At 31.5% G+C, this 14,955-nt stretch overlaps 1 protein-coding gene across 1 annotated transcript; it reads left to right on the top strand.

Annotated features, from left to right (window-relative positions):
• The first annotated feature begins 280 nt into the window (after positions 1-280).
• LOC112518155 (ERBB-3 BINDING PROTEIN 1) lies at positions 281-6,851 on the top strand. The gene is made up of 10 exons (XM_025125755.1): positions 281-394; positions 533-630; positions 1,457-1,541; positions 1,629-1,778; positions 1,878-2,031; positions 4,600-4,815; positions 4,908-5,044; positions 5,133-5,224; positions 5,451-5,630; positions 6,519-6,851. The coding sequence occupies exons 2-10, from the start codon at positions 537-539 to the stop codon at positions 6,596-6,598; spliced, it is 1,188 nt and encodes a 395-aa protein (XP_024981523.1). The 5' UTR covers positions 281-394; positions 533-536; the 3' UTR covers positions 6,599-6,851.
• The last annotated feature ends 8,104 nt before the right edge of the window (positions 6,852-14,955 follow it).

Genomic DNA, 14,955 nt, shown 5'->3' with positions numbered 1-14,955 from the left:
ATTAATCTTTTAAAAAGGTAAAAAGACCAAGCTACCCTTAAATATGATAACATAATTTATAAATGGAGTTAACGACAAAGATCCAAGGTGTTAAAAAATGTAGTCCTTTCCCATGATCATTTTATTTCAAGAACAAATTGTTAAAATGTGTAAACTGCAAGGACCAAAAGTGTAATGTACACAAAACGTAAATAGCGTACGGAATGAACGTGAAATCGTGAACCAGGCAAAAACCCTAAAAACAGTGAAACGCATCGGTATAAAAGCAAAACCACGGCCATCTTTCAAACCCTAGCCCCAGTCCCAACTCAAACACCGACCCACACTCTCTGTCTTCCAGTTCTCTTTCAAAATCTTTTCTCCTTGCTTAAACCCTAATCTCTATTAATTTCTGGTAAGTCCTATCTTTCAGATTGCAATTCGTTTTTTTTTCACCAATTCATTACTTAATTCAACTCGTTTATTCATCTATTTATGATTTTTTTTTCTTGACCTAATTGTTGGTTTTTGTAACGTTTATTGTTGTTTGAAGAAATATGTCGGACGATGAAAGAGGGGAAGAGAAGGAGTTGGATCTTTCCTCTTCTGAAGTTGTAACGAAATACAAATCGGCCGCTGAGATTGTCAACAGTAAATACTATTCATCCATTTTTTGTTGTATAATTTGTTGAGTTATCGCATTTTGTTGATTTTTTATTCGACATGTATATGGTTTTTTGTGTTCGTGCATTTTCGAATTTGAGGGAGTTGGGAGATGTTCAAGAAATGCAGGGAACTTAACTTCACTTCTATGATTATTTTTGCGTGATTAAGATCAGCAAAAGATTAGTTTTGATATAATCAGGGAGATGTATTGTTTTGGGGTATTTTGAAGTCCTATTGAATCAGTTAGATGAAGGATTTATGTTACTGAATACTTGGTGTATCGCTGAAGTTCTCTACTTTTAAAATTGATGTGGAAATGGAAGTTCTTTCATTTGCTATGTGGGTAAGAGGTTTGGAAACAATAAGAACCATCTTCTCTGTTCTTAGTCTTCTACTGCCCAAGCTCACTTTCTTTATTAGTAATTACGAAGTCGTATTATGAAAGAAATAGAACTCTCTTCCTCCTAAAAAGAAATTTTCTTCCAATGATTGCAGATACCGATGTTACTTCTGGTTCATTCTCCTCCACATTATATTCCTCTTTCTATGATTGATGATATGGATGCATTTTCATTCCCTTCTAAGATTGACTCCAAAGGCATGCTATAAAGCATACAAAGTTAAAGGGATAGTATTATGCTTGAGCTAGTTGTTGCTAGTAGCTTCTATCCAAATGTGAACTTTTTCATCTTATCTTTTATCTGATTAGTTAAGTTCGGTTACATACAAACATATCCTTTTGTTTTAGATTAGAGTTTTTTGTACTCTTATTTGTCAAGTTGATAAGGGTACAACTTGATCATTCTTGCAGAGGCCTTGCAGTTGGTATTGTCAGAATGCAAGCCCAACGCCAAGATTGTTGACATTTGCGAGAAAGGAGACTCATATATCAGAGAGTAAGCTTTTATCTTGTTCAATTTTTACATGAGTGTGCTATTATAATTGAACGCTGGACTTGATGTCTGTACTATCTATTAATATAGGCAAACTGGGAATATGTACAAGAATGTAAAAAAGAAGATTGAAAGGGGTGTTGCATTTCCAACATGTTTGTCTGTGAACAACACAGTCTGCCATTACTCCCCTCTTGCCAGCGATGAGACGGTCTTGAAAGAAGGTGACATTTTGAAAATGTAAGTGTTGACAGGGTTTAGTTAGCTTCAAAGGCTTGACTCTAGCTTATTGATATGATTATTAATGTGATTAAGTGATTGGTTTTGATTTGGTTCCAGTGATATGGGCTGTCATATAGATGGTTTCATAGCTGTGGTGGGGCACACTCATGTCCTTCAGCAAGGCCCAGTGACAGGAAGAGCAGCTGATGTTATTGCCGCTGCAAATACTGCTGCTGAGGTTGCCTTAAGGCTCGTGAGACCTGGAAAGAAGGTAATCTATTTGTTAATTTTTTTTTCATTTTTTTCTATATAAAGCTGAATTTTTTTTACCACTTGATGAATGTTCCATTGGTTCTTCTTATTTTGCTGGATTCAATTTAACCATGTAGAAGAAAATTGTATCATGATGTTTATATTTTGGAAATCCTTATAATTTTCTAAATGCCTAATTGTAGAACTCTATTTATCATTTTAAATGATGTTTTGTCATGGTTTTTTGGTAGAGATTTACGTTGCCTTCATTTCTTGTAGTAAACCCATTGTCAGATATATTTTGTGCACTAGTAGCTGTGTTTGTAATGTCATATTTTTAGTTAATGTTATTCCCTTAACAAGTGATGAACAACCGATCATAGTTAAAAAAGACCTCTCGTGGGAACTGATACTTATTTCTAGTTGTTTACCAGCATGGTCTTTAGAGATTTTGTGGAGTTCTGTTTGGTAGAATGTTGTGATTTTTAAGCTTGTTATACTCATTTATGTTTATAGATGCGTGTACCCATGCACATGCATATGTTTCTTGTGCATGTTTTATGGCTTATTTTTTATTTGGAGTCGAGAAGTCCTTTTTGATATTTTTTGTATCATGAAGATATGTTTTTTGTTGTACTTTTGCCTTCCTGATAGGGGCATGACTTCTCTAAATGATGTAACATTTATGGGCTATGGAGTTTCTCCTGTGATGCTATTAATAGTCATAGTTACACTGATAGATAATCATGTTTCTTTCCACATTGTAATAATTTTCTTGCTTCCAATAGTTTATTCTATGGACCTCTCTTTCCTGACGGGTAGTTATATGTAAAGTTATTTCGTCCATATTTCTTTGATTGCTAATCTTTGTTCTTTTCTCTAGGTTTTATATGTCCTTTCTTCTTACCATATTTACTACCGCTTGTTTTTTATTTGGAGACGAGCAGTCCTCTTTGATATCTTTTTTGTATCATGCAGATATGTTTTTTGTAGTACCTTTACATCCTTGATAGGGGCATGATTTCTCTAAATGATGTAGTATTTATGGGCTACGGAGTTTCTCCTGTGATGCTATTAATAGTCATAGTTACACTGATAGAGAATCATGTTTCTTTCTACATTTTAAGAATTTTCTTGCTTCCAATAATTTATTTCATGGATATCCATCAACTGACTGGTAGCTGTTTCATGTTAAAAAGTTATTTATCTATATTTTTTATTTGGAGTCAGTTTCTGTGTTCCTTTCTAATGGATGACCTTTAATGTCATTATCATCGATCTACAGATGCACCTTTTATTTTGTTTATTCATCTTTTTGTCGGGTCTTGTGGTGAACTGATAACACACTATCACTAGCTGATGTGGTTATTTATGGGCTATGGAGTTTTCTCCTATGATGCTTTTGTTATAGTGATGGTGAATCTTGTTTATTTCATCTTCTTAATCGTTTAGAGGCTTCCAACAATTTATTCTCTGGATTTATTTTCTCCTGCCTTGAAGTTATTCCTTCATTATAACCCATTTTTATGTATTTTCTATTTGGGGTGTGGGTTTTTAGTGTTTTTAATTTATGGCTCTTGAGGAATAAACCTTTTATTTTGTTTTTGACTTCTACAAGGTATCCTATGGGGAACTAATGACATTTCTCTAAATGATGTAAATTGTTTATTAGCTATGGAGGTATCTCCTATGATGCATTTAATAGTCATAGTTACACTGATATTGGATCATTGTTCTTCCCCCCCCCCCCTCCCCCCAAAAGTGTTTTCCAGCTTCCATTAGTTTATTGTCTAAATACCTGTCGTTTTTTACTCGAAGTTGTCACTTTGTGTGTGTGTATATATATATATATTATTTTAGATAGTAGGGCTCTAGTGTCTTTATGGCATGACCCTTGTCTTTATTTTCATATTGGTATGATATGACCCTAATGGGGTGAAATGACATGATTTCTCTAAATGATGTACTTATTTTTGGGCTATGGAGTTTCTCCTATGATGCTTTTAATAGTCATAGTTACACTGATAGATTATCATGTCGTTTTTTGGTTTTTAAATATTTCTGTTCTGCTACCTGCATGGAAGTTATTTCTCCTTAATAGTCATTGGTACCAAATGTTCACCATTCTTTGATGCTTAAATTAGTTACTGTTCACCTCTATATAAGTATATTTATAGACTAACTTGGGTTGACTCAGTTCTCACTCCAAATAAGTGTTTATATATTTATGGGTGCTCCTTATGTGATGGTTACTCTGAGTGTTTCTACTCTTTTGCTACAGAATGTCTTTCACTAAATTTATGATATGTGAATTTATAGTTGCAAAAGCTTTATTAATCTAAGCTGTGGAATTTCTTTTTTACACATTATATAGAAAATTGTCTAACTATGGAACTAAAAATATTGTAAAATGCATATTATAGTAAGTGAACTTGGATGCTACTATTTTTTTGAACTTGGAAAGGTCATAAGCTGATTAATATTTATTTTTTTGTTTGTGGTGGATTTATCAAATTCTGCTTTTTTCTAGTTCAAAAAGTCTTGGATGGTACAAAAGTTCATTTTCTTGATATCTTCAATAATGCAGAATCAAGACGTGACTGAAGCCATTCAAAAGGTTGCAGCTGCATATGACTGCAAAATTGTCGAAGGTGTTCTTAGTCATCAACTGAAGCAATTTGTGATTGATGGAAACAAAGTTGTTTTAAGTGTCACAAATCCTGATACCAGAGTTGATGATGCCGAGTTTGAGGAGAATGAAGTTTATGCAATTGATATAGTTGCAAGCACTGGAGATGGCAAGGTAATAATTACTCGAGAGTTTTAGAAAAGGGTTTCTATTTGTTTAGCTGCATTGATATTTGAAGCTTTATGCTTTGATGATGATTTTTGCAGCCAAAGTTGTTGGATGAGAAACAGACGACAATTTACAAAAGAGCTGTTGACAAGAATTATCACTTGAAAATGAAAGCATCCCGTTTCATATTTAGCGAGATCAACCAAAAATATCCAATCATGCCGTTCTCAGCTAGGTTTGTTACTGTTTCATTATATCCACTTTGCATACTTGGTCTTTGAACTTCCAATTCCAATCGGTATATGGCGTGCTGTTGGTTATAGGGCTCTGGAAGAGAAGCGTGCTCGGCTAGGATTGGTTGAGTGTGTTAATCACGAGCTTTTGCAGCCATACCCTGTTCTTCATGAAAAGCCTGGTATGAGTACCATCCTTGATATTTATGTAACAATTAAAAACCAAATCAAACCAAACTAGTGCAGTTCTGGGGGTTAAGATGTATCCCAAAGAGTAGAGCGGAAATTTGTGCGAAAAAAGAGGCGCAAATAAGACTAAACTTGAAAAGATTGTTAAGCGTAAGCAATAACATGCAAATTTCCATGCTCCTAATTTTGAGTGAAAATCATTGGGTATTCGTGATGCAGGTGATTTTGTTGCACATATCAAATTCACGGTTCTTCTAATGCCAAATGGATCAGACCGCATTACGTCACATTTTCTGCAGGAGTTGCAGCCAACTAAAACTGTTGATGACCCTGAAATTAAAGCTTGGTTAGCTCTAGCTGTGAAGAGCAAGAAGAAGGGTGGTGGCAAGAAAAAGAAAGGTAATTTGCCATAAATCTGGCTTTTTACTAATATGGAATACTTTCTCCATTCCAAAATAAATGGCAGCATATTTCTTTTTAGGGTATAGTCTAAAAACTCTAGATATCTCTTTTTCGCAACCACAATTAGGGGTGCTCAAAAAACCTACTAACCTGGCCAACCCAACCCAAAAAAACTCAACCCAGGGTAAACCGACACATAGTTGATACAATATTAGGCGAAACCGCATCTATTGAGTTGGAATTGGGTTCGGTTAATTTGAAACCGACCCGACCCGACCCAATGAATTCGATGCCTTTCTATACTAGGGATTTAACATGATTGTTAAGTTATTGATTAATATATGTACATTAGACCTACCCGTACCTATAATCAAAATTTATATTACAATTTCTATACTATGGGTTTGGGTTGAGATTTTTCAAACCGCAAACCTTGGGTTGGTTTGGTTGTCCAAGTCCTTCAACCTGACCAACTCAAACCATGTGCAGCCCTAACCACAATACAAGATTACCTAAATATACTTCGCTGAACCAAACAAAGTATATCTCACTTGTAAGTAGGGTCTTGGTCGGAAATAACTGTACAAATTGGACGTTGGGTTCGGAACCAAAGTTATGAATTGGACGTTGGCTATGTTCAGCAAAACTAGCTCGTAGGCTGAAAAAGCTAGTTCCTGGTAAATAAGCAAGATGTTAGCCGATAAAGTAGATGACAATATAAAATGACCTAAAAAGGACATTTAAACATTTATCAATTCAGTAAAAAGGGCATAATTGGAAGAAAAAAAAGTGAATTTCGCAGCTAGCACGTGGCTCTAATCACATGGCGTATTTTTTCAATAAGCATAAATTATAAAAAATTTAACTAGTGTTGTTTTTCTTCAGGCAAGAAAGGCGAAAAAGGTGAAGGCGATGAAGCAGTGGCGATGGACGAAACAACAACAAACGGTGGCGTTCAAGGGTGAGATCCGAACATTTCTTGTGTAATTTTGACGAATTCGAATCAAAATTTTGGTTCCTCCCTTGTTGCATGAGAGTTTTGTAGGGGTTTTTTTTCCTCGAAGGATGTTTGTTTCTACAGAAGAGAGCATGTACACACAGCTTCATTTGTGTTCTTTTTCTTGGGAAAAACAAACCTAAAATATTTCTTAAAAAACTTTTTAAGTCTTAAATTGATGCATTGCAATAACATGGTTTCATGGTGTGTTGGGGGATCCATCTTTTCTTTGTTGGTCGTGACTTTTTTTGCACACTTTTCACAAGAGTTTTCTCGGAAACCGTTGTCTTCCTTTATTGGAATTGAACTTAACGAATTCGCCAATTATGAGTTGGGTGCTTTAACCATTCAGCTAAGGGTGCTTTTTGATCAACCATTCAGCCAAGGGTGCTTTTTGATCTGAGGTCAAGTCTGTATACATCGTATATTCCTCAGATCCCATCATGGGGTTTGTTAGTTTTGCTTTAGATTTTGTTGGATTTTTATTTTATTGTGTACACTGTCTAAATATATGTGGCAATCTTATAATGCATAAAAATGCGATGTATATTGGTTGATTTTGTATTTTGTATTAAGGCACTTTGGTCTGAATATATAAGATGGATAACAAAATGAATGTTTGGAAAGTGATACATACAATAAGAGTAAGGGGCCGTTTACTAAACGCATATTCGGTAAGTACTTACCTGGTAAGAGTGATGATAATGATGGAGGATCTTACTCGGTAAGTGCGGGTGACGACTTTTATCCGGGTAAGTGCTTATCAGGTAAATTGTTGTACATGATACGTTTTGATGTACTACAATCTTACCCAATAAAATAAATTATAGTGTTAACTCCTAACGATAAGCACTTATTGGGTAATTTTTCTCGTTGGATGAACATGGCAAGGGCCAAGAATCTTATCCGGTAAGAACGATGATAATGATGGATAGGCTTACCCGGTAAGTGAGGGTGACGACTCTTACACAGGTAAGTGCTTACCGGGTAAATTGTTGTATACGATACGTTTTGATATACTACAATTTTACCCAATAAAATAAAATATAGTGTTGACTCCTAATGTTAAGTACTTACCGGGTAATTTTCTTCGCCGGATGAACATGGCAAGGGCCAAGAATCTTATCCGGTAAGAGCGATGATAAGGATGGAGAGTCTTTATCCGGTAAGTGAGGGGATGACCCTTATCCGGGTAAGTGCTTACCAGGTAAATTGTTAGTATATGATACGTTTTGATGTACTACAGTCTTACCCAATAAAAATAAATTGACTCCTAATGTTAAGCACTTACCGGTTAAGCATTTAGGTAAACGGCCCCTAAATTATGAATTTGTTCTCTATGATTTGTTAATAATATTAAAATTGGCTCTTTAACTTCATTTATTGCATTATAAGCATTCATGTTTGCATGTTATTTTGGATTTGGTCCTTGGAACAAACAACTATGACTGCACAATTGGTTGGGTTGGTCAAGTTGAAGACATTTGAATAATTTAACTTAATGTTTGCGGTTTGAATTTTTTTTACCCAACCTAAATCGTACAGGTTGGTCGACTTGAAACTTTAGTACATTATTTTACAATCTAGTTAAGGCATTTGTGTTTAAAAGAAGTAAAATCACAATGAGGACATAAAAAAATGCTAACAAACTAAAAAACGTTGAAAATCTAAGCAAATAAGAAAATAAAATTACAGTTATCCGATTAGGGGTTGGTGTGATGTCTAATGTGTATATATTAATTAACAACTTAACAATGATATTTAAATTCATTGTACAGAAAGACATTAAGTTAGGTTGGGTTGGATTCTTGATCATATTATAAGTTTAAGAGAGAGCGTGGACGTGTGTGTTTTTCACGTAGGTTTTAGTGTTGCAGCCTCTTAAAACAAAACGCACATAGAATCAAAACCCTAACTTCAAACACTGTTGTGTTGGCGACGTCTTTCGCTCCCCACTCCTTGCTCTGGCGGCAACATACCGGGTTGTTGGACTTGATCTCCATCAACCACACACCGAACTCGACCTTGCTCAACTCCCTCGAGCTTCTACTTCTGCTTGAAACTCGTTCAACCTTTTGAAGAAAAATCGAGAGATAGCTTCTTCTTCAAGACTGCTTCTACCAAATACAGAGACTTATGTAATAAATGAAGTTTAAAGACCAATTCCATAATTTTTTTAACAAACCACATCAACCAAATCCGTAATTTACTCTAAAATAGTTGTATCAAGTACCAACTATTTCTTTTATACAACTTTATAATTTTGAAGGGGGGGGGGGGTTAATTATGACTTGTATGAAATAATACGACTGATATATGATTAAGGGGTTTATAAGTTATTATATGTGCATGACATGTGTCATACAGGGGTACTATTAGGACGTATATAAATCTATAGGGTCACACACAAACAATATGTTTGCTTCTATTTGTAGAAACCCAATTAAATCAAGTTGATTATGGAAAATAATTATTCTTGGAGGATAATTACAAAAATATGTGTTGAAACATAATTATGATAATTACAGGGTGTTATTTATAAATATGTGTACTTATATTAAAGTTTAAGATAATTATATATAGAGGGAAGTTAAGGGGAAAACCCCCAAAAAATGAAAAATTGAGGAATGCTTTGGTAACTATTCATTTGGACGGTATGTACTTGTGTATACAAGTAATTGAAGTGTAACATCCCAATTCTAATTTCCCATATTATTTGCTAAGTGCGCCTAATTTACATTTTACGAAGGATATTATGTGCTTACATGCGAGAAAATGTTAAGCATGTTGAAATTTTACTACGTGTATTAGTAGTGGCCATATAAGATAACCAATGATTTAGTGGGAATTTGGGGATGAAATTTTAAGGTCATACTTCTTTGGAGTATATGAGAGGATTTAGAAATTTTCATCCCAATCGGAGTTAGATTGAGAAAATTGGAGAAATCGAGTCAAAACGTCAACAATTAAGCTATGGATTCGTAAAACCAAATTTTTTTAAGAAGATCTTTTCTGGAATATTTTTATTGGAATATTTTTATTCGTAAAACAAAAAGGTAATAGGTCTTCTGCCTCTCGATCTCTCTGAGAACCCACAACAGGAAGCATGAGTTATGTGTTCAAAACATATAAGAATTGTTCTTAGATTTGGGTTTTTTAAATAGTTGACTATTTATATGTTTTCTTTTTGTTTTGGTTTGGCATAAGAAATGCCATGGAAATACCAGAGGCCATGTAAGGATTTATCTGCATTCCTCTTTTTTTGGGTGCCATCAATGTCAAATATCCAAGCATCCTTGCCATTTTTGTTTAGATCACAGATAGTGTAGTCTACCTTGTGTGTGTTTTAGATATGGCGAGTCCTTCCCCATTTTCGGGGAAGCCCTTGATTCAAGTTTCTGCCTCCCTATAGGAAAAGCCAAGGTAATTAATGAATATCTTTTAAGGTAAAGTAGGATAGTATGAACCAAAAGTGTTAAAAAAATAGGCAATACTTGTTGAGTAGTTAATCTAATGATGTTGATTTTTCTTATAGGCTGCTGGAATATTTGAAAAGGAAGAAGGGATAAATCCAGAGGTGAGTTGATATTGATTGTGTTATGGTTTTGAAGGAGCATATTTGTAATATGTGAGAGTTAATTAGGTAATATATATATATATATATATATATATATAGACACACACACACACAAAAGTAAGATGGACTAGTTTTAAAAGCTTCTTCTAGCCATGAGGGTCTTTTTCTTGAATTAAAAAAATTATGTTCTAATACAAAGTTGATTTGTGTTCTTCATATATATATACATGGATTTGTGTTCTTCATATATATGATGGAATGAGACAGTCTTTGTGTAGAATTATTGACCTCAGTTTATGAGTTTTGTTTTCTTTACATAATTCCCTTTGTAGTATATAGAGATATCCAGATGAAACTAGACATACAAGTTTTGTTGAGCATCATTGCTGGGTACTAATAATGATGAATGTTATAGTGTTCATATTGTTCCTTTTTCTTCTCTACATCTTTGTTTCAATCTCTCATTGTGTCTCAAAAATGATATGTGAAATCACTCTCTTTTTGGTGTATTGTTTTGTTGTTTCACATAAACAAATGTTTTGTGTTCGGGTAGAAATCAGTTTCGTTTGGTTTAATCTAATTTGTGATATGATTTTTAGGAAATGGAAGGGATGAACGATTAGGATTGGAGGAGGAAGATGAGAGCTGAAGTGCTTTTTGTTTTTTGGTTTTGTGTGTGGCGATTCATAGTAGGGAAAACCATCATCATGCTGATGAAGATGGCCTTACTTGTTTAGTTTTTGCAAACTGCCTCTCTTATCTGTAAAGAAGGGTTTGTTCTTTACGAAAACTATTTTCATATGTTCCAGAAAGAAAGTTTATCAATCTATTCATCTTATTATTTGTTTGATACCTTTCTTTTTCTAGCTCTTTTCTCCTATATATGAGTTATTTTTTTGAGTATGATCAAACCAATGAGCAAGGGGATGATGGCAATACAATTAATGCAAAATGAATATTATTTTAGTTGTTCTGAGACTTTGTTCGTGTTTATATTGATTCAGATTTCAGACGTAAAAACAAATAGTCTGACTGATTCAGATTTCAGACGTAAAAACAAACAGTCTGACTGATTCAGATTTCAGATTTCAGATTTCAGAACCACCTCTTAAAATTCAAAAGTGAATTCAGACTTCAGACTTCAGCACCTCTTAAAAAAACAAATGTCACCTTATTCTTATTAGAAATATTAATTTAGATGTTATTAAGAAGGGGAAAATGGTTTGACATAAAAAGCAAGTATTGCCTTAAATCTTTCCGTTAAATGTTTACAAAGGAATGGTTTAATGATTTGAAGAATCTTTGGTTTCATTATTGTTTCATATTGAGAACGGCATCATTGGATTATATTGCAATTATTCCTGATCAAAGATATTTTATTATATTTTGGTATTTATCACCATGCATTTGCAAAAAAAAAAGGACTTACTCACTACACCCTTCAGGTCTAACCCTCATTTTCTGTTTCAAAATTTATGCAATGCAGAAATAGCGGAGTCCAGGGATATTAAAGGGAAAGGGAAAATATGATTATTTTCCTAATCTGTTATCTGCTTTTGAAGATACATGTTGTATTACATGTAATAGTACAAGATTTGTTTTGGAAATTTTTATACGTAGATTTTGTACATATATAGTAATCCTTGTACTAGTGGGACCTATGATGTAAACTATATTTCCATGTAATGAAATATGTGTTATATGCAAATGTGGAGTTTGGGGATGTTACATTTAATTATGATTGATCCAAGAATGAAGATCTCTTCTTATGCTTCTCACCGTAACTTCCCTTTTGTTTATTATCCAAGCTTTTTAATTATATTTTATAATACCCATTTCCGAAATTTAATTACGAGTAAAGTTCAATTTTAATGCCTAATTTTTGTAAATTTTTATTGATCTCGTTACTAAACTATAAAAACTTTTATTTAATCTTTATCAATTCTGAACGGTTTTCCTTTTATCTGACAGTCATTAACTTTTCGTTAAATTCAATTAAATGACTGGTATTTTAGTATTTTTTACTATTTTTAATTTTTCATTATATTAAAATAAACATTATATTTTTTATTTTAAATTATAAAAAAAGAAAAAGAAAAAGGAAAAATGGAAGGTGATGGTTATTCCTTTTTTTCCTTTTCTTTTTCTTTTTCATTTTACAATTTAAAATTAAGAATATAAGATGTTTTTTTTTAAGATAACAAAAATAGTGAAAATGACTACAATATCCCACATTTAACTTTGTTTACTTCTTAATAGTTCCATTAAGAGGTAGTCTCTAAATCGTTTAGAGGTGAATCTTGTTTGGCAAAAAAAAAAGATCTGCATTTTAATGGTTTTAAAACCCTCTAAATAATTTTGTATCATTCATTTAACCATTCAGCATCCAAATTCCATTGTAAACAATTATAGAACAAATATATTTCATTTTGCACTATTTCATCATTCTGACCACTTAATCATTCTGCACCAAATCATTCAGCAACTGTCAAACAGCTCCTTAAAAAAAACATCACAATTGTTAGAGGGACCAAGTTGTTGGAATCGACGAACATCATGGACCAAATCCGAATTTTCAAAAATTAGAGATGATAAAATTGTAAACGTTATGGACCAAAATTGAGCTTCACAGCTTAATTATTAATTAAAAGCTAAAAATAGAAAATAAAAATTAAAAAAAGGTAATAATAACGATATTTCTATGGATTGTGCCCCTGAATTAGTCGAGTCACAGGTAATAGGATCCAGATCTGCATGGGATTACGCGACTTCTTTTCCAATTTAAATGCAAAATAAATACACCTTAAACCAAAATACCAGCATTTTATTTACCTTTTAATTGTTTTATTAAGAGTCAGTTTCTAAATTGTTAAGAAATAAATCTTGTTTGGAAAAAAAAATCTGTCTCTTAATGGTTTCAAAACCCTCTGAATGATTTTGTATCATGGATCTCCCTTAACCATTCAGTGCTCTAATTTCATTGTAAACAATTATATTTCATTTTGTTCTATATCATGAAAGTCTCTTAATCATTCTGACCACTTAATCATTATACACCAAATCCTTCAACAACTACCAAACAACCGTTTATTCATATATTGTTTGACAGATATAAAATAACTTATTTTTTGAACATATGTCTGAATGAACATTAACTAGCTTGTTGAAATACTATTTAAAATAGGTTATGGGAATTTTTTAATCCATTTTTTCAATTATAACTATCATTAATATTAATTATAAATAAATATAATTAATTATTATTAATATTAATAAATATTAGTTAAAAACTGTTAATTAATTTTAATTATATATTAATTATTTAGAATTACTATTGATGATATCAATTATTTTTATATTAGAACAAAATGCATAAAATAGCAATCTACTTTCATAAATTTCTTTATTATAGCATTGTACTTCCAGTTTTTCTTATTACTACAATGTATTTTCAAACTATTTTTTATTAGAACATAATACTTTGAAAAATTTACCCATTATATCATTGGGTAACCTTTTGATTTAAATTTACCCATTATATCAAGTTTTCATGTCACCTCATTGTCCATGTAGGCTGTCCACATGTACTATAGTTATGACTTTCTTATTACAACATTGTATTTTTAAAATTATTTTATTATAGCATCTACTAGTTCTTATTGAACAATATACTTTTAATTTTAATATTTATATATTTTATATGTTATTTAATAAATATAAAATTCTAAATTATTCATTAATATATCAATATTAATAAAACTAGTAGAAGACAACTAATTTCGTTAATATTTTTTCTAAAATATGTGTTTTTTGAAAAAAGAAAAAAATTGTTATTTTTACCAAAAACATATTATCTTTTAAAGAATATATTATATTTGTTCAAAAACTTTTACTTGACATATAAATATATTAAATTAATTAGATTTTTGGAATTATTAATTAATATAACAATATTAAAAAATTGTAGAACACAATTTATTTCATTAACATTTTAGAGAGAACTTTAAAAGATATGTATTTTTTTGAACAATATAAAATAAGAAGTGTTACTTTTTTTACAAACAAAACATATCTCGAAAATAATGTAGCATATTTATTTAAGAAATATTTACTATATAATATTTAATTTGCATGCAACTTAATAAGAACAAGTCAAAAAAAAAAATGTTTTTTTAAAAACATAACAATGAAAAATGAAAATCACTAATAATAATAATAATTTGAAATAGGTTTTCATTTTTATTTTAATTAAGTCATCAAAATGATATGTCATCCACATCACCTCATTAAAGCCACACAAGCAAAAAAAAAAAGTCAAGGGATTAACCGGTTTGAAAGGTAACATGTTATCCATTGCTATAATGGGTAGATTTTTTAAAGTGTGATGCCTAAATAAAACATAATTTGAAAGTACATTGTTGTAATAAAGAAAAACAAAAGTAAAATTTTATAATAAGAAAGTTTATGAAAGTAGGTTGTTATTTCATGCATTTAACCTTTTATATTATTATTCAATATATTTAGTTATTATAAAGTAAAAATAACAATTCTAATAATGTTTAAGTTATATAAAAATTTAATTTATACTTATTCTGTTTTATAGATAATAAAATTGTGTAAATGATTTTGATAAAATTTAATTTAATTATTAATTATAGTTTTTGAAATATTATTAATTAATTAAGTTATATGACATTGACCCATTTTAGTTTTATTCATATTATATGTAATGGTCATTAAAATCATAA

Source organism: Cynara cardunculus (assembly GCF_001531365.2).
Source record: "Cynara cardunculus var. scolymus isolate 2C chromosome LG 9, CcrdV1, whole genome shotgun sequence".
Taxonomy (NCBI): domain Eukaryota; kingdom Viridiplantae; phylum Streptophyta; class Magnoliopsida; order Asterales; family Asteraceae; genus Cynara; species Cynara cardunculus.
The sequence above is the reverse complement of the archived record's forward strand: the minus strand, read 5'-3'. Positions and strand labels throughout refer to the sequence as shown.